The 19,410-nt window shown below is 41.6% G+C and overlaps 1 protein-coding gene across 2 annotated transcripts; it reads left to right on the top strand.

The window, feature by feature from the left end:
- The first annotated feature begins 17 nt into the window (after window positions 1-17).
- Window positions 18-19,393, top strand: Rbbp4 (RB binding protein 4, chromatin remodeling factor). 2 transcript variants are annotated; one of them, XR_015619666.1, is made up of 13 exons: window positions 18-139; window positions 701-848; window positions 6,268-6,413; window positions 9,691-9,864; window positions 10,094-10,209; window positions 10,323-10,483; window positions 10,587-10,713; window positions 11,484-11,561; window positions 13,359-13,435; window positions 13,671-13,728; window positions 13,824-13,934; window positions 17,898-18,140; window positions 18,740-19,392. XR_015619666.1 is itself a non-coding variant. In NM_001107912.2 (12 exon segments), coding segments are annotated over 12 exon segments (1,278 nt in total). In that variant the 5' UTR covers window positions 117-123; the 3' UTR covers window positions 18,806-19,393.
- Window positions 19,394-19,410: the final 17 nt, after the last annotated feature.

The raw sequence follows: 19,410 nt of genomic DNA, 5'->3' as shown, positions 1-19,410 counted from the left end.
CCACGCACGGGCCGCAGGAAACAATAGAGGCCGCGCGCGCGGAGCGAGCGCTCGTAGCCTCCCCGCCCCTCCTGCAACGCACGACCCCGGGATCCCCCAACCCCTCCCGGCTCTCCTGCCGCCATGGCTGACAAGGAAGGTGAGTGTGCCGAGGCCGGCTCGGGAGGGTGCTGGGTTTCGGGGCTGTGTCGTGGCCTGTTACGCGGCCTAAGACGGAGAGAAGGCCCGACTCTGGCGAGCCTAGTCCCAGTAACTCCGGCCTGAGGAATGAGCTCCCAGCCGGGCGGGCTAACGGCGCGCCGGCTCCTCCGGAGCGGATGCCCGGCGACGCCAGGTCTCGGGCCTAGGCGAGTACGACGCTCCCTGCCAACCCCTCTGCCTGTCGGGACTCGGGGCGTCGCTCCCCAGCCCCGGGCTCGATGCGCAGGCCTCCTCCTGGGTTTCGTGGACTTGGCGCGCGCCACCGTGCTTCGAGGTTGGACAGCATCGCCCCAAAGGAGTAACGGAGTGTCCGGCTGGGTGGCCCTAGGACTTCCGGCCCGTGGCGGCCGAGAACGGCATTAGTGCCTGCGACCTAGGAGATTAAGACGAATCTCCATTTCGTTGTCAGAACCCGGGCGCCGCGCCGGTGGCTTTGGAGAGGTTTGTTCGCTTTCCGTTTGTGTTTGCTAACTTAACTTGTTTTTTAAAAACGTTTTAGCGGCCTTTGACGACGCGGTGGAAGAACGTGTGATCAACGAGGAGTACAAGATATGGAAGAAGAACACCCCATTTCTTTATGATTTGGTGATGACCCATGCCCTGGAGTGGCCCAGCCTAACTGCCCAGTGGCTTCCAGATGTGACCAGGTGACGAGAATATCTTGAATATTACTTTGGTAGTTGATATCTTTGTTTTCTTTTTTTCCTCCTGTCACTCTAGGGGTAGGGGGGCATAATCAGAGCCTATGGGTCGTATTTATTTTCCTCGACTAAAAACTAAGGTCGAGAGCATAAGATTATTTTGTAATTTATCCTGCAAGAGAAAACATGCATTTTTGTTGTTGTTGTTGTTGTTGTGTTTTTGTTTTTCCCTCGGCAGTGAGTTGAATAGCCATCCTTATAACTGGGGTTGGTCATGTAATATAAAGCTTGACAGTTTCCAGAAGGTATTCTGGGTTGTTTATTCAACCAAACGTGTGATTTCTCGACATTTATGATAGCCAGGTTCTTAAATAGTAAGATAAATCTCGTATCTGCCTAGCTGAAGTGGGGGGCAGGTGTTTTCAGCAGTAATGTGTGAGGTTTTCAGTAAGTAGATAGGTAAGGCCAAGAGGGCTGGGGGTTGTACTGTTTAGTGATTGAGCACCTACTGGCAAGAACTTTGATCGAAGACAGCACAGAAGGTTGGGTTGTGGGGGATGGGGCGGGGGGGGGGATGAGACCCTCCAGTGAACCTGCATACACAGAATGTTCTAACCAAGGGGAATGTCTGTCACCATGAAATACGAGAACTGGCTTGCAGAAGCAAGTGGCAATACAAACATGGTGAATGTGGCTGATTACTAATGTAAACTTGTCAGGAGTGAACGTCTGAAATTCAGAGCTAAGATGGGCACAGAATTGGGTTATGAGACTGATTGGGTTCAGCAGGTGGTAGAAATTGGGAGTGAAGCGCTGTTTTGGTTTGAAGGCTGGGAATTGAACCTTGTGCCTGGTAAGAAAGGCAGTGCCTCTACAATCCGTCTCTACTTCGTGCGGAATGGAAAGTTGCTGTGTGTTTTACTAGTAACTTAAGAATGAGGCTGCTACTTTTGCAGCAGTGTAGAGGGAAATGGAGACCTTTATCTGAAGGATGTTGAACAAATCCATGCAACCATCTCGAATGGCCTGTGTGTGTGTCTGATGTGAGTACAGTGCCAGCAGAAGTCAGAAGAGGGCTGGAGCTCCATGGAATGGGCGTTATAGGTCGGGAGCTGCCACAGAAGTGTTGGGACCGGATTCCTGGCTTCCGAAAGAACAGGCAGTGCTCTTTCTGCTGGACTGTGGTCTCTCCAGTCTGTGGGATTGGGCATGTGTTAGATTAAAAGCTAGTTGGGAACTCAAGCTTAGTAGAGTTGCCTGTCTGTTCTCAGTGGTTGTTGACCCTACTGTCAGTGTTGAGAGGGTCTGTGGTCTACACACTTGTAATTCCAGCACATAAGAGGCAGAGCAGGAAGATCAGGAGTTCAAGACTAGCCAAGTTTCAGGCCAGCCTGGGTTACATAATACAACTGTCCTCTCCAAAGTGTGCGTTGGAACTATGACTCCCAAATTTTTAGCTATTACATGATAGTTCATTATAGGTCTCCTCCCGCTCCCACACACACTTTTTAAAAACAAAAAGGGAGGGAACAGACTGACTGCATCTTTGCCTCTCAAATTTAGAGAAATTCCTACTGTTGATATCTTGAGACCCAAACTGAAGTTCATCCTGTTTCTTGGACCCTTGTAGTGTCTCCATTAGAGTGTCTAGAGTGTCTTACTGGCTTCTCTTCCTCGATATGCTTAAAGTAGTTGGCTTTCGGGATTTCCTAGGTAGTTTACGTAATCCCTTTGACAACAATTGTGAACTTTCATTTAATCCTATTGGTACAGCATCTTTCCCATCCAAAGGGTTTCAAATTGTAATGTGCAAGTCAGCTGTAGGTATTGTAACCTTTGTGTCTCCTACTCTCTAAGGCTTCTGATTCTATAGAACTGAGAATTTGCGTTCCTTAATCTTTATCCATGGTACTGGTACTGTTGGTCTAGGACAATGATTTCAGAAACTCTGCTCTACAATGTAGATTAACTCCCCCACCCCACCCCCCAGCTGGGGACCGAACCCAACCACTGAGCTAAATCCTCAACCCCCATAGATTAACTTTTTACAGGCGAACACAAATGGTATCAAGCTACGTCTCTTTTTTGAAACTTAATATTCCTTGTTGCCTACAGTATAAAATCTAGACTGCCTTAAGCTGACATTGAAGAAATTGGACAGAGATTTTAATTCTCTTTCTAGGTTTCTCATTTGACTTTTCCACTTCCAAAATTAGAATTGGACTTTGCTCTGTTATCTCAGCTGTATTGCTTAAATTCCTCAAATTTCAAATATTTTCATTTCAAATTGGAATAATTCTCCAAAGTATTGAGTTTAAATCTAGCCCAGCCCATAATGTATTAATTTGCTTTTCCTGAATTGGATGGGCCCTCATGCATGCCAGTTTCACACACTACTGCTGGACTGTATTCCTCAGCTGTTGCCTTCCAGGGGTTTGTGTTCCTTTCATGTGGTGTATACCGCCTAGTATTTGTGTCACTGACTAATTACTTCGTTATTTTTTTAAACAGCTTTTATTTTTATGTATGTGTTAGTGTTGTCTTAGTTTGCTTTCTCTTGCTGTGATAAAAACCACGAACAAAAGCAACTTGGGGGTTGGGGATTTAGCTCAGTGGTAGAGCGCTTGCCTAGCAAGCGCAAGGCCCTGGGTTCGGTCCCCAGCTCCGAAAAAAAGAATAAAAAAACAAAAAAACAAAACAAAACAAAAAAAAAGCAACTTGGGGAGAAAAGAGTTCTGTTTCAGTTTACAGTTTATAATCTGTCATGGAAGGTCAGGGTGGAACCTGGAAGTTGGAACTGAAACAGGCCATGGATGAACATGGCCTCTGTCTTGTTCAGTTTGCTTCTTACATAACTCAGAGTCATCTGCCCAGGGATGGCACTGCCCATGATGGGCTAGGTCCTACATAAATCATTAATCCCAGAAAATGTCTCCACAGGGTTGCCTACAAGCCATTCTGATAACAGCAAGTTTTGAGTTGGTTTTCTCTTTTGTTTTTGTCTACATGCATGTCAGTATATCAGTTTGTTCCTGTACCTTGTACTGTGTTCCTGGGACCTGGGTAGGCTAGAAGAGGGTATCAGATCCTTGTGAGCCAGCATGTGGATGCTGGAGACTCAACCTGTGTCCTCTTCGAGAACAACAGCGGCTCGACCACTGAGAGTCATCTCCCCAATTCTTGGTCCTGGCTCTCTAAGAAGAGTACCTGTCTTGTTTTTTATTTTGTTTTGAATTTAAGGCATGTGCATATTTTGTCTGTGTGTAAGTGTATACCCCATATGTGGGTTTCCAGAAGGTGGCATTGTGGGTCCGCTGGGTCTGGATTACCTCCATGTGGGTATTGGGAATGGAATGATGGTTCTCTGGAAGGAAGAGCAGCCAGTTTTCTTAACTGCTGAGCAATCTCTCCAGCCCCAGGGAGTTATGTGTAATCATCTGTGTTTTCAGTAGGAGTGCATGTTGCTCAGTGGTAGAATGTTTAAGTGAATAAATAAAGTTTGGGGTTGTGGGCCAGTAGATAAAGCAATTGTAGAAGTTTGAGGATCACAATTCAAATCCCAACATTGGTATAAATAGCAGCACACTAGTAATTCCAGGAGGCAAACAGGATCACTAGAATAAACTAAACTAGCAGACCTGGGAGACTCTAGGTTGAGGAGAGTTATTATGTCTTCAGTCTATCTGGAGGAAAAAGATAAGCCAGAGGCCCATTGTCACATTCTAGCCTCCATATGTGTGATCGCACACATAGATCTGTACACACAGAAAGGATGGTCGGTAAGAGACAACTGTAGGGTTAGGGAGAACTGTAGTGGAAACAAAACTAATTCCAAAGTGTTTGGAGCAGTGTACTTATTAATCAGGAGCACAGTAAATGTTTGGACAGTTTATTTAATGTTCTTTTTTGGTTATTTGGATTCCTCTGGAATTCAGAGATCTATCTGCCTCTGCCCCCTGAGTGCTGGGTTTAAAGGCATGCACCTCTGCCTGCCTAATGTTCTTTTTCTTTTGTGGAATACAAGAACTCTTGCACATGACCAGGCACAAAGCTCTGTCGTTGGGTTTTTTTTTTTTTTTTTTTTTTTTGTTTTGTTTTGTTTTGTTTTGTTTTGTTTTGTTTTTTTTTTCCCCCGGAGCTGAGGACCGAACCCAGGGCCTTGTGCTTGCTAGGCAAGCGTTCTACCACTGAGCTAAACCCCCAACCCCTCTCATTGGTTTTTTCTTTTTTCTTTTTTTTCGGAGCTGGGGACCGAACCCAGGGCCTTGTGCTTGCTAGGCAAGCGCTCTACCACTGAGCTAAATCCCCAATCCCTCTCATTGGGTTTTACACTGTAGTTTCTCCTTTCTTTCTGTCTCTTTCATCTCTTAGAGCTCTTGGTAAACAAAAATATATTGGCATATCTAACATGTTTTCTTTTTACCCATTATAAAGGGTGTGTAGTTATTCACTTTTTTATTTCAATAAACTGGGAGAAAAGTAAGTTTCCTTCGAGTAATTCTAAATTTTTTGGCCAAGGTAAGTAAAAATCGAGTGCTGTATTTGTGCTTTAGCCTAAATAGAGGGCCACTAGAGCTAGGAAATAGACTGCCAAGTAGAGTCAGTGGGTAGAGGTGCCTACTGACAAGCTTGACAACTTAAGTTTGATCACCTGAACCCATGGGGTGGAAGGAAGAACTGATCCTCAACAGTTGTCATTTATTTTATTCCATCGTGGGGAGGGGATTGTGTGTGTGCACTCAGGATCTCCTGGAGCTAGACTTTGAAGTGGTTGTTTCTTGACATGGGAGTTGGGAACTGAACTCAAGTCCTATAAGAAGAGCAACAACCACTATTAACTGCTAAACTATGGTTTTAGTTCCACTTTTTTTAAAAGTGAGAAAAAGTCTGAGAACCAAGGAGATAGGTAACAGGAGGATCCCTCAGTCTCACCAGCCAGGCTAACCTAATTGGTGAGCTCCAGGTCAATAAAGCAAGTCTTGTCTTAAAAGAGATAAATAGCATCTTGAGAGGTACTTAAAAAAAAGAGTGGTGGGGCTGGAGAGATGGCTCTGTGGTTAAGAGCACCGACTGCTCTTGCAGAGGTCCTGAGTTCAATTCCCAGCAACCACATGGTGGCTCACAATCATCTGTGATGTGGTCTTGGCACCTTCTTCTGGGTTACAGGAATATATGCAGGCAGAACACTGTATACATAATAAATAAAAAAATCTTAAAAAAAAAAAAGAGTGGTATCTGAATTGTCTTCTGGTATCCACATGCATGTGTGCTTGCACATAGGAGGGTTTTGTTGTGTTTAAGTAGGAAGTAGTTTTTACTATCTCAAGATTGAATCATTTGGGTTTGTTTTGTTGTTTTGTTATATGTATATTACTGACTGGTTTCCTGGGTTACCAATTTGAATAGTGGTGAATTGTTATTACAGGCCTGAAGGGAAAGATTTCAGCATTCATCGGCTTGTCCTGGGAACACACACATCAGATGAACAAAACCACCTTGTGATAGCCAGTGTCCAGCTCCCTAATGACGATGCTCAGTTTGATGCATCCCATTATGACAGTGAAAAAGGAGGTGAGACTTCGGGATGGAGGAAGTAATGGTGTGTGGGTTGTATCTTCATTAAGGGGGATACAGTTTGGTCAGCAGGGGAGACACTGACCCAAAGACAGAAATTAGTTCACAGATGTGGGTTGCTAAGGGGGTTCAAACCTAGATCTTCATCTTTGCTATATAGCAAACTTCTTGCCCACCAAGCCATCTCTGTCCTCCGAGGCTGTGTAACTATACAGTTATAAATTATTAACTTTTCCTGTAATGTCCTCCAGCTTTTTTGTCATTCTTTGAAATACAATCCTGTTTGAAGAGCTCAAAATAATTTTTTTTGTACTTCAACTGAAAAATCTTTGGTCTGTTTTTTTTGCTGGTGTGTTTGATTAGAATTTAGTCCTGTTCCCCTGAATGTTTTTCTTGCTGTGGGGAATTGGTGGTCAGCATGCTCTCTACCACTGAGCTCTTTTCTTTGACTACAGTTTTGTTTTGTATGTCGGTGTGCCACAGTGCCAGAAGGGGAAAATTGTCATACATTAAAGGCAGTTGTAGTCTGCACATTGAGACCCCTAGTGAACATCCCAAAAGGGCTTCTCTTTCCAAAAACAGTGACAAAAAAGCAGTAATGTGAATAACAGCTGTGGATACTTTATTTTATCAAATACCCCAGTGTTACACACTTCGTTTTTCCTTCCCCATTAAAGTAGTGCTTCACAGATCAGAGAATAGACTTGGTATTTAAAAGGTGTGGGGGAGTGGTGACTTCAAGCAATGGGTACAGTTATGTCTAAATGTCTACATCTTTGGGTGCTGGGTTGTATCTCAGTGGTGGAATTTACTAGTCTTGGATCTATAGGACCCTGGACTCTATTCCTAGCACCACAGACACAAAAAGAAAGTGTTTTGAGAGATTATTAGGTAAGTAATTTCCTATCTGAAAGATGAACTTCATTATAAAAATTCATTGATTGTGATAATGGCTTTATTGTTTGGTTTGTGCTGTTAAAACATATTCTTTGAGATTCCACTAAATTTGTGGCCTAGAAAGGTGACTTGGTATTAGAAGTAGTCAAGGCTTGCTAGGAACTTGTGTTGTGATAATCAAATTAATCTTCACTTCCCTCTCTTTTTAAAAAGAGTTGCTTTTATCGTTAGTATTAATGTATATGGGTGTTTTCTCAGCATGTGTGTCAGTGTGCTGTATAGGTGCCTGGTGTCTATGGAGGCCAGCACCAGGTGTCAGACCCCTTGGAACTGAAGCTACAGGAGGTTTATGGGCTACCATGTGGGTGCTGAATACCAAAGCCTGGTTCCTCTTGAAAAGCAGCTCTTGCTCTTCACCAGTGAGTCACATCGCCAGCCCACTAGAGTGTTTTCATTGTGATTTGAAGAGTGCTTCTCCTGGTATACACAGATCTGTTTGTTTCTGTTGTGTTTGGGTTAGTTTTAATGGTATTTTGCCTTTGAGAGTGGTTTTTTTTTTTTTTTTTTTTAACTTGGAAGAATTTTTTACTTTCAGTGAGTTTTTAGTTATTATTTTAGACCTTTCCTATTTTGAATGGCCCTTTCACTTATCTACTTTATAGTGGCAATCTCTAATTTTAAGTAGGTGTGGCTTGGGTTGGGGGGTGTTAATGGCTCAGTAGTAATATGTTTGTCTAGCAAATGTGTGGCCTTAGGTTCAGTCTGCAAAAGAGACACGTCCTAACCTGTTAAAGCTCAGTTTGAGAGCTGCATATGGTAGTAGCACATGCCTTGTAATCTCAGAACTTGGAAGGCAGGAGGCTCTTGAGTGTGAAACAAGCTGGGCTGGGCAGACACTGTCTTCAAAACAAAATAATCTCAGTTTAGATTCTCTGAGCTTCTACTTACTACTGTATTTTAAATATATGCCCCAAACTGAGATCATGCATTATATGACTTGATTGTCCCTTTTCCTGTGGGTTCTGCCAAGTGTTGGTTTTCTCCTGTAAGACTGTTAGAAGGTCGGAGTTGTGTGTAGCTGTGTGCTTACTGCTACCATGTGCTTACACTGCAGTTTTTTCTTTAAAGATTTATTTATTTATGTACATGAGTACACTGTAGCTGTCTTCAGGCACACCAGAAGAGGGCATCGGACCCCATTATAAATGGTTGTGAGCCACCATATAGTTGCTGGGAATTGAACTCAGGACCTCTGGAAAAGCAGTCAGTGCTCTTAACCTCTAAACTCTCTCTCCAGCCCTAGAGTCTTTTCAAGGACAGGGTATCACTGTGTTCCCCTGGCTTGCTGGCTAGTCTAGCGCTCAAACGATGTGTTGCATGGTATGTGCACTACAGGGGAAAATGGATAAATGTGGTGGCTTGAGTCTGTCAGTACTTGGGGAGGCGGAGGTAGTTGGATCACTGTGTGTTCAGGCCAGTCTGATCTATATAGCAGGTTTTAGCCTAGCCAGGGCTACAGTGAAACCTTGTCTCACAATAAATGAATGTATATTTTGAGACTGAAGATTACCCAATAGGCCAACAGTGTTACTTACTATTTACATCTTTGCTCTCTGAGAACAATTTTTGTCCTTTAGTTAGTAATACTTTGCTGGTAATAGAGATGTTTGTCTATAATCCCAACACCAGAAGTGGAAGTTCAGGTCATCCTTGGCTACATAGTTGTTGGAGGGTAAGGTGGGCCTATACTAAATAAATGAGACCCTGACAGTCAACCAGTGGATAAGTAAGTAAAGTAACACTTGTTGTTTCTTCCTCTATTTCTTTTTTTCTTATTTGTTTGTTTTATACATGTGAGTACACTGTAGCTGTCTTCAGACACAGCAGAAGAGGGCATCAGATCCCATTACAGATGGTTGTGAGCCACCATGTGGTTGCTAGGAATTGAACTCAGAACCTCTGGAAGAGCAGTCAGTGCTCTTCACTGCTGAGCCATCTCTCCAGCCCATAAAGTAACATTTGAATAGTGGTGTTAGTGACAGAACTTTTTTTTTTTTTTTGGGGGGGGGGGTTGGTTTGGTTTTCCAAAACATGGTTTCTCTGTGTTATCCTGGAACTTTTCTCTGTGGACTAGGCTCGCATCTAACTCGGATCCACCTGCCTCTGCCTCCTAAGTGGTAGGATTAAAAGTATCCATTACCACACCTACACCTGACTTGACATGCTGTCATAATTTCAATTAATAATGTATTTACTACTAATCTATCTATAATTAGAAATGTATGAAAGTTCTTCGGTTCTGTAAATGTCTAGGTTCAGTCTTCTAAATATGAGACTTGGTTGCTTAAGTACTTTGTATTTCTATATATATTTACAGAATTTGGAGGTTTTGGTTCTGTCAGTGGGAAAATTGAAATAGAAATCAAGATCAACCATGAAGGAGAAGTAAACAGGGCCAGGTACATGCCTCAGAACCCTTGCATCATTGCAACGAAGACTCCATCCAGTGATGTTCTTGTTTTTGACTACACAAAGCACCCTTCTAAACCAGGTACCTCCTCTTTTTATTCAGATACAGATTTTTATTTATATGTGTGAGTATTTTACACTTTTCAAGTGAAATAATGCTTTTGTGCAGAAGAAAATCATGATGTCTAACTTGAGCGTTATATATCTGGTAATGGGCCTGTATTTTGTATACTGATATGTTTGTGACATTATTTTGCTTAATAAACCCAGAAAGACAATGGATTGTATACTCTTGATGTATTATTTTGCAGACCCTTCTGGAGAATGCAACCCAGACTTGCGTCTCCGTGGGCATCAGAAGGAAGGTTATGGGCTTTCTTGGAATCCAAATCTCAGCGGGCACTTACTTAGTGCTTCAGATGACCATGTGCGTATCCTTGTGGTTTTGAAGCAAATCTGGGATTGTTACCAATTGGTTTCTTTTTTGGGATATGCGGGGAAGTGAGAATCTTTTATATAATGGTTAATTTTACATTTAAGACCATCTGCCTGTGGGACATCAGTGCAGTTCCCAAAGAAGGAAAAGTGGTGGATGCAAAGACCATCTTTACAGGGCACACAGCAGTAGTGGAGGACGTTTCCTGGCATCTGCTCCACGAGTCTCTGTTCGGGTCAGTTGCTGATGACCAGAAACTCATGATGTAAGTGGAGCCCATTGTTTATTTTTAATGCATATGTTTTCACAGTTTTGTGTTAGTCACCATGTCAAGTTTCTTTTTCTGTTCTCTTTTTTTGTTAATTAAGTTGGGATACTCGTTCAAACAATACTTCCAAGCCAAGCCACTCGGTTGATGCTCACACAGCTGAAGTGAATTGCTTATCTTTCAATCCTTATAGTGAGTTCATTCTTGCCACAGGATCAGCTGACAAGGTAGGTTTGCCTTGTTAACTTGAGGTTTTAAATTTTATGGGTATGGGTGTTTTCACAGATGTGTGTTTTAAGCACAGCGCCTGGTACCTGTTGAGGTCAGATCTCTTGAGATTTAATTTTACAAATGTTTGTGAGCCACCAAGTAGGTGCTGAGTTAATGTTTTATTTTAGTTAAAGGTTTTCTGTTCTTTTGTAATTTTTTTTTAAAGATTTATTCATTTATTATATATAAGTACACTGTAGCTGTCTTCAGACACACCAGAAGAGGGCATCGGATCCCATTACAGATGGTTGTGAGCCACCATGTGGTTGCTGGGAATTGAACTCAGGACCTCTGGAAGAGCAGTCAGTGCTCTTAACCACTGAGCCATCTCTCCAGCCCCCTTTGTAATTTTTAAAAAGAGCTTATTATTAGATTGGCAGGATGCCTCAGTGAGTGAGGCACTGGCTGGAGTCTGGAGATCTCACAGTTACATTCATCTATTTGATTGGCAGGGGTGGAGGAGGCGCATGTGCCATGACACCTGTGGAGCCCAAAGGACAGCTCTCCAGAGTCTGTCCTCCTCCTGCCCGCTGCTTGGGTTCTGGAATCACTCATTTTGTCAGGCTTGTCAGCAAGCACCCTTACCCTTACCCATAAACCATCTTGTTATCTCTAGGGCGCTCTTTTTTTTTTCTTTCTTTTTTCTATTTTTCAGAGCTGGGGACCGAACCCTAGGGTGCTCTTATTTAATAAATTAGTACTGATTTATTTTTCTTTTTGTACATAGACTGTTGCCTTGTGGGATCTGAGAAATCTGAAACTCAAGTTGCATTCCTTTGAATCACATAAGGATGAAATATTCCAAGTAAGAGAAATCAGTGTGCTTACCCCATCACTTCCCTTTCCTTTCTTTCATCTCCCTTTATCATACAGAAAATCTGCTCAGGTTAGTAGAACTTTAGAGCTTGAAACAGTTCTAAAGAAGAAAAAAAATTTTTTTTAAAGATTTATTCATTTATTATATATGAGTACACTGTAGCTGTCCTCAGATACACCAGAAGAGGGCATCGGATCTCTTTACAGTTGGTTGTGAGCCACCATGTGGTTGCTGGGAATTGAACTCAGGACCTCTAGAGGAGTAGTCGGGTGCTCTTAACTGCTCAGCCATCTCTCCAGCCCGAAGAAAAATATTTTTATACCTATGCTGGTTTCTTGGGATATTAAGAAACTAGTGCTGGATTTTTGGGTACCTGCTTATAATCCCAGTACTTGGGGAACTGGGGGTTAGAGATAGGATTTTTCTGCATATTCCTGACCATCTGGAACTTATTTTATAGACTAGGCTGGTCTTGAACCCAGAGGTCTGCCTGTTAAATGGTGGGATTAAAGGAGTGCACCACCACAGCTGTCTCTTTTCTGATTTTTAAAATTATTTTGTTCTGTGTGGTCATGATTCACACCTTTATCCCAGCACTTGGGAGGCAAAGGCAAGTGGATTTCTGAGTTCTGGGGCTGCCAGGTTTATTGCACAGAAAAAGAAAAACCCTGTTTCTAAAAACTAAGGTATGTGCATGTGCATATGTGTGGAGGTGTTTTGCCTACACATGTGTTTTGTGCACCTCAGAGACCAGTTACAGGTGATTTCGAGCTACTGTGCATTCTAGGAATTGAACCCTGGTCTTCGAGAAAATTGGCCAGTACTCTGACCCATATCTCCAGCCCCACCTTTTTTACTATTTTAGCCATTGCTGGAGTCCTGTGTGCCCCCTTTTTTAATAGGCTGGTCCCTCTGGCTCAGACAATTGTCTGCTTTAAAACACATGCTCTTAAGGCAGTGTGTGGACTACTTAGCAGCCTTCTCTCTCAAGCTTGAATTTTATAATGAAGGGGCAGGCATTACAGTACATGACTCTAGTCCAACACAGGGGTAGCTTACAACTCCTGAGTTCATCTTGAGCTATCTTATAAGAGACCCTACGTTCATGAAGACTGCTAATAATCCCAGGAGGCAGGAAGAAGAGGCAAGAGAATGAAATACAAGGTCATTCTTATCTAAATAGACTAAGTGTTGAACATATTTTGTCCTTGACTCCTCGTGGTGGTGATGTTGCTTGAAAGAATACATTCTTCCCTAACCCGTTAGTCAATAATACCTTTCTTGTGCCATGAGCCAGCATTTTCTCAATAAATAGGAACAGAATTCGTGATTGTTGTTTGTATCTTACAGCTAACGTGATTGTAAGGAATCTTTGAGGAGAAAGGTAGAAGGAGCCTATCTTGTATTATGTGACACAACGAGCAGTTGAGAAAATAATAGATTTATGTCACCTGTCAATATTTTAGTTTACATTTCAGAATTGAACTTCTTTTGACTAAAAGGCAGATTAGGTATAAATAATTTGTCAAGAAGAGGAGGAAAATAAGGTTTCAAGGGTGTTTCTGTTTCAGTGTGTGTGGTTAAGGCAAGAGGCACACAATTTTGAAGCCAATTTGAGCCGTATGCTCTGAGGCCCTATTGAGCCAAACCGTGGAGCACTGTAAAATGGAGCAGAAGCTAATATCCTGTCTTTAGTGATGAGTTATTCTCACATGAGTGAGAAGTATCTGTCAGGTTTAACCATATCCTTTTATTAATGAGGTTTTTCTTCACTCTCGGGTATAGGTTCAATGGTCACCTCACAATGAGACTATCTTAGCTTCCAGTGGCACTGATCGTCGGCTGAATGTCTGGGATCTAAGGTGAGTTTTATGTTAATTACTCTATCCTGAAGTGATTTGGATGGGGGTGTTCTGTGGACGGCTGTCCTCAAGTTCCCTCGATAGGCCAAACTCAAGCAACTCTCCTGCCTCTGCTTCCTGAGTGCCGCCAAGCTTAGCAAAATCACTCTCTTTACATTGTTCAAACACAGATACTGAGTGTAATGATGTTTTTCTTTTTTCTTTTTTCTTTTTTTTTCTTTTCTTTCTTTTTAAGTAAAATTGGAGAAGAACAGTCCCCAGAAGATGCAGAGGATGGCCCACCAGAGTTGTTGGTATGTCACACAAGTCAGGCACTTGGGGATCTTAAAGCTTTTTAAATAGTGAAATATGTCTATATTTAATATCTTTGTTTTGGTCCTTCTTCCAGTTTATTCATGGTGGTCACACTGCCAAGATATCTGACTTCTCCTGGAATCCCAATGAACCTTGGGTAATTTGTTCTGTATCAGAAGACAATATCATGCAAGTGTGGCAGATGGTAAGTGGCTGTTTGTTTATACAAAGCTAGATGGGAGACGTAATTCCTTCCTTACCTATGTATGTAACTGAATGATGGTAGAGATAGACACACGCTTTGTAGACACAGCTGCCGTCTGTGTTCAGTTTTCTTTGGATCTGACTTCAGTATTTTTGTGTCTTTTTTTTTTTTTTTTTCCTTAATGTTTTTGTTTTGAGGCAAGGTCTCATGTAGTCCTGTCTGGTCAAACTCTCATATGTGTCATTTTGTTTTTTGTGTTTTTTTTGTTTTTTGGTTTTTTTTTCCAGAGCTGGGGACCGAACCCAGGGCCTTGCACTTGCTAGGCAAGCGCTCTACCACTGAGCTAAATCCCCAACCCCATATGTGTCATTTTGAATTCTGCCTCTTTTCAGTGTTTTTTGGTTTGGTTTTTCAGGACAGGGTTTCTCTGTATAGCCCTGGCTGTCCTAGAACTCACTTTGTAGACCAGGCTGGATCCACCAGCCTCTGCTTCCAGAGTTCTGGGATTTGGTGATGTGTAGCGCCACTGCTACCTGGCTCAACTTTTCTTTATCCGATCGTGCCACTGGTTATTTTTAGCTTAACTAAATAAAAATTAATCTTCTCTTTGTTTTATTCAGTGTAGCTATACTTAGAGACTTTAAAGCTCTTCACCTCTGGGTCTAGTTAAATCATCATATTAGATTTAAAAATATTTCCTGTAGTTTTGCCTGACATTAGAGTGTTGTTTTTGTTTGTTTGTTTGTTCGTTTGTTTGTTTTTTTAAGAAGTTGAGACATTCTTCTTTAAAGAGAATTTTAAAATCGTTTAGCAGTTCGTGATGTGGCGGCCTTTTTAAGATAGTCTTCAGACAATAGAGACCTAAAAGGTTGTGTTTGGGATTTATTTACATGTGTGAGTATTTTTCCTGCATTTATTTATGTGTACCATGTGCATGCAGTGCCTCTGGAGGCCAAAAGGAGGGCATCAGATTCCCCTTGGCCTGCAGATGCAGATATTAATGATAGTGAGGTACCATGTGGGTGCTTAGAACTGAACCTGGGTTCTTTGCAAGAACAAGTACTCTTTACCACTGACTCCTGGATTTAATTCATAGCAATCCACCTGCCTCTAGGGGGTTTTTTGTTTGTTGGTTTGGTTTTTTTCTCTTTCTTCCTTTTTATTGGGGGGGGGGGGGGCCTTACTGTGTAGCTCTGGCCATCCTGGAACTCACTCTGGACTAGCCTGGCCTTGAATTCACCTGCCTCTGCGTCCCCCAAGTTATAGAACTCAGGGTCTTGTGCATGATAAACACTCTACCACTGAGCCAAAATTTAGTAAACATCAGAAGAGCCATCGTTCTGAGGTTCCGCCATGAGCTTTGCACAGGCTATTAAGTTTAGACTTGTTCTAGATATTTGAATGTTAACATTTAAGCGAGAAAAGAAAGCTGTAGATTTTTTCATTTAAGTGGGGTTTTCTTTTTGGACCCCATATGTTTTAATTCACTTCCTCAAGACTGAGATTGACAACAAATTTCCTTTGGCTTTGGGCATTCTCTTTATCATTGGTTACTTAGTCAGCCTGATTTATAAAGGGCCCTACATTATCCAAAAAAAGACAACCCTGTTACATGTTTGTCCTGTCAGCCATCCAGAATGTACCTGATCATTACCTGGAATTGCTTGAGTGTGAGTTTATTAGGCCATTTTGAACTCTGCTAGTGTTTGAGGGTAGCCATCATTAGAGCTCTAGGCCTGTCCTTCCTTTAGAAGATAGGACGTTATTCTTGACTGTTCGAGGTGGGTGCGGGTCTGTTTCTTAGAACCTGGCTAAGGAGCAGTTCATTTCTGGGTGCTCAGTTTTCATCATTTTGGCAAGTATAATATCTTCAATCTGGGGTTTGTCTGAAGCAGCAGGAAAATCAATTGGGCTTATTTTGTTTGTTTTCCATGGACCCTTTGGACTGTCTTTGTTGCTTAAAAATCTCAAAAGAAAATTTAAAATTTAACTGCTCCTGTTAGGTCCTTCAGTTGAGTCACTCCCTCCCTGTGTAAGGATAAGCGTATTACATATTGAAGGAAACAGTCCTTGGAAAGCAGCGTAGCAGAAACACTCCTAATTTAGTAGCATGCGAACGGTGTAAAGACACACAAAGTGTTGGGGTTTTTTGTTTTGTTTTTTTAATTTGTAATGCCTATCTGTTTTAAATTCTGATTATTTTTCCCATAGGAGTAAGCAGTCTTAACTGACAGCATTACCCTTCTCAGACACATAGCTAACCTTTGATTATGTCAACAGCTTGGTTTTTAGATAATGATTGTTGGTTTTAGTGAGAACTTGTTTTATTTCAAGACAGGGTTTCTCTGTGTAGCCATCTTCCATCCTAGAATTCACATTGTAGATCAGGCTGGCTTTGAACTCAGAGATCTTCTTGTCTCTGCCTCCCGAGTACTGGGATTAAAGGCACACATCACCACTGCCTAAATCTAAGCCTGGTTTTTCGAAAGAAGAAAGCACCAGTAGACAGGCAGCAGATCTTTATGTATAAATGTCATAGCTATAAGTTAAATTTTACCTTAAAATGTAAGATTAGTGTAAAGATTTCATAGCATAGCCATTTTTATTACATAGAGCAAGCCAACTTAGTTTATGAATGATATTACAAAGATTGTGTCACTTGGCATTTGAATTATGAATGAGAAATTAAACATAAGGCTTTTCACAAACATTACATCATACCTTTAGTAAAAGTCTTACATTCATCACTTGTATAGTAAGAATATTCCTGGAAAAGAAGCACAGAAATTAATAAATTTTAAATGTACATTAGTTATTTTTGATTACTACAAACTGGTTTTATGTCCTATAATTTTTGCATTACTCATGACTATTTTTTAAAGATTTACTTTAGAGAGTGTGTATGTGGGCATATGCAAACAGGCCACTGCGTGCTAGTGTCAGAGGAGGCAATAGGACGAGTCTGATACCTTGGAGTTGGAGTTACAGGTAGTTGTGAGCTGTTTGACCTGAGTGCTAGGAGCTGAACTCTGGTCCTTTAGAAGAGCAACAAGCACTCTTAACACTGAGACATTTCTCCAACTTTGGTATATTGTATTTTAAAACAGTTTTATTCCTTGTCATGCACCTGTCTAAAATTATACGCAGTGGTAGTTGTGAATATATTGTGGGGCCAAGCACAGCTTTAATCTCAGGACTCGGGTATCTCTGTGGTTCAAAACCAGCTGGTGTTCTACATACTGAATTCCAAGACAGCTGGGCCTATGTAGAGACCCTAACTCCAAAAAAAAGCCAGGAAAGGCCAGGAATGGTGGCGCACGCCATTAGTCCCAGTGGCACTTGGGAAACAGAGGCATTTGAGAGGCATCTCTGGGTTTAAAGGCAGCCAGGGTTACACAGAGAGGAAACCCTGTCTCAGAAAAAGAGAAGAGGTTAAGAGAGTGAACTAGATCCAGGCACACTGCCTCCATTGTGGGTTATATCCGTGTAATACGCAGTACATGCTTAGGCTTTGTCTGACTTTTGGCATAGAACTGCTAAGAAAGCATTGGAATTTCCAGCTCATTTTATCCTGTTTATAATGTCCCTTGTGGGTCATCTCTGAGTAAAGGCAATTTTGGTGGCACCCTAGATAGCCTCACAGTTGGGCTAGTCAACAGAATTGCTGATAAACATTTGGCACTCTCAGCCTTCCCAGTGGGAAAGGGGAAGTTTGAGCTTCCAGATTTTGGTGTTCACATTGACTTGCTTGGAGAGTAGTATGAATAAATAGTCTGTGCCTGCTCCCTGTTGTATTAATCTCTTCCACTTGGTCCCTTGGTTACATCCACTGTAATAAACCCAATAATAAACAGGGTGTGTATGGTGGCCCTGTATTCCTAGTTCATGGGGAAGCTGATACAAGGGGGGCTTGTACGTGCACAAAGGTAAATGTCAAAATCTCTTGTTTCTGTGTAATTGTAGCAAGTTTTCAAATCAAGCAAAGAAGTTCCTTGCAAAACTCCCAAACTTTATAGCAATGGTGAATAGAAATGGCACGATAATTCTGTAGATTGGAGCTTGCAGTGACCCTCTGAGGTGGTATCTGTCAAGTCTACTGATGAGTATTGACATGAAATACCACCCACCACCCACCACCACCACCACCCACTACCACCACCAAAGTTACAGATAGTGGCTGCTAGCAACAATAAATTTTGCCCAGAGGTTAGTGGTTTGGGGATTTAAGATTAATCTGTTTTGTCACCTTGTGGAGATAGGGGTTAGTTTATGTGAAAGCGGTTTTTTCAAAACATTTATAAATTGAGATTTGGACATAGGCCTTGTTCAGAGTTACTTAAATTTTACCATTCAGTGAGTTTTATACTCCTAGAGTCACACATCACAAAAATTTTTACAAAATTCTATCATCCCAAAAAGAAATTCTGTGCTCACAATCATCACTTCCCTGTGTATTTCGTAGAGACTTTCTGGGTTTTATTTTAGCAATTAACAATAATTTCTCTATTTAGAGGGTTTGGGATGATGATCACCTATACTTAGTGAAAGTGCCCTCTACAGGAGGCCATGGCCTGTCCTTGTTTTTATTGAGCACGCCGCACTAACTTAGATTCACACTGGTTGCATGTTGCTGTTTTTATTCAACAGTAGTTGTTAAGTTAGAAATGTCTGACCCTGCTTGAAATGTTATCCGGTACCTTGGCATAATACTTTATAGAAATATATCTTAAAGAAATAATTTGTCTTAATGCTAAATACCCTCCTCTCTTTATTTATTTTTTTTATTTTATTTTATTTTTTGGCAGGCAGAGAACATTTATAATGATGAAGACCCTGAAGGAAGTGTGGATCCAGAAGGACAAGGATCCTAGATATGTCTGCACTTGTGATTTTAGACTCTCCTTGTTTTCCTCTGAAGCCTGAGATGGATTTAACATTGGTTTGGGACACAGACTTTGTTCAGCTGTCCAACTTCAATAGGTCCCACCAACAATGCTATTAGCCCAAACCATGGGTGTTTTCTAAATCTTAACTGGGGGGCTTAATTCAGCAAAGCCTCCATTGGTGGCTTCAGTTGTGGCTGGATAGCTGAACAGAGTCTGTTTTTTGTTGTGTGTGGTTTTTACTTCTTTTTTTTTTTTTTCTTTCTTTCTTTTTTTTTTTTTAATCTTTTTTTCTTTTTTAAACTTGGGACCACCAAGTTGTAAAGATGTACGTTTTTACCTGGCAGTTGTACCACTGGTGCACTGTCATGTTGAGAAAGAGTGGATTGCTAGTTTGTATTTGTTTCTAAGATTAAATTAATCCTTGATAAACGTTGCTTTTGTAGGGTTAGTCTTTGACCACTATAGTTTGACGCCATCTCCATTTTGGCTAACCTGTCTCACCATCAGGCCTATTAACTCTCCATGACTAACTGTGTAAGTGCTTATAACGGAATAAATTGCTTTTCTATATAGCCCCATGCTGGTGGGTT

Source organism: Rattus norvegicus, chromosome 5 (assembly GCF_021556685.1).
Source record: "Rattus norvegicus strain SHRSP/BbbUtx chromosome 5, alternate assembly SHRSP_T2T, whole genome shotgun sequence".
In the NCBI taxonomy this organism is placed as follows: domain Eukaryota; kingdom Metazoa; phylum Chordata; class Mammalia; order Rodentia; family Muridae; genus Rattus; species Rattus norvegicus.
This window is presented reverse-complemented; position numbering and strand designations above follow the sequence as displayed.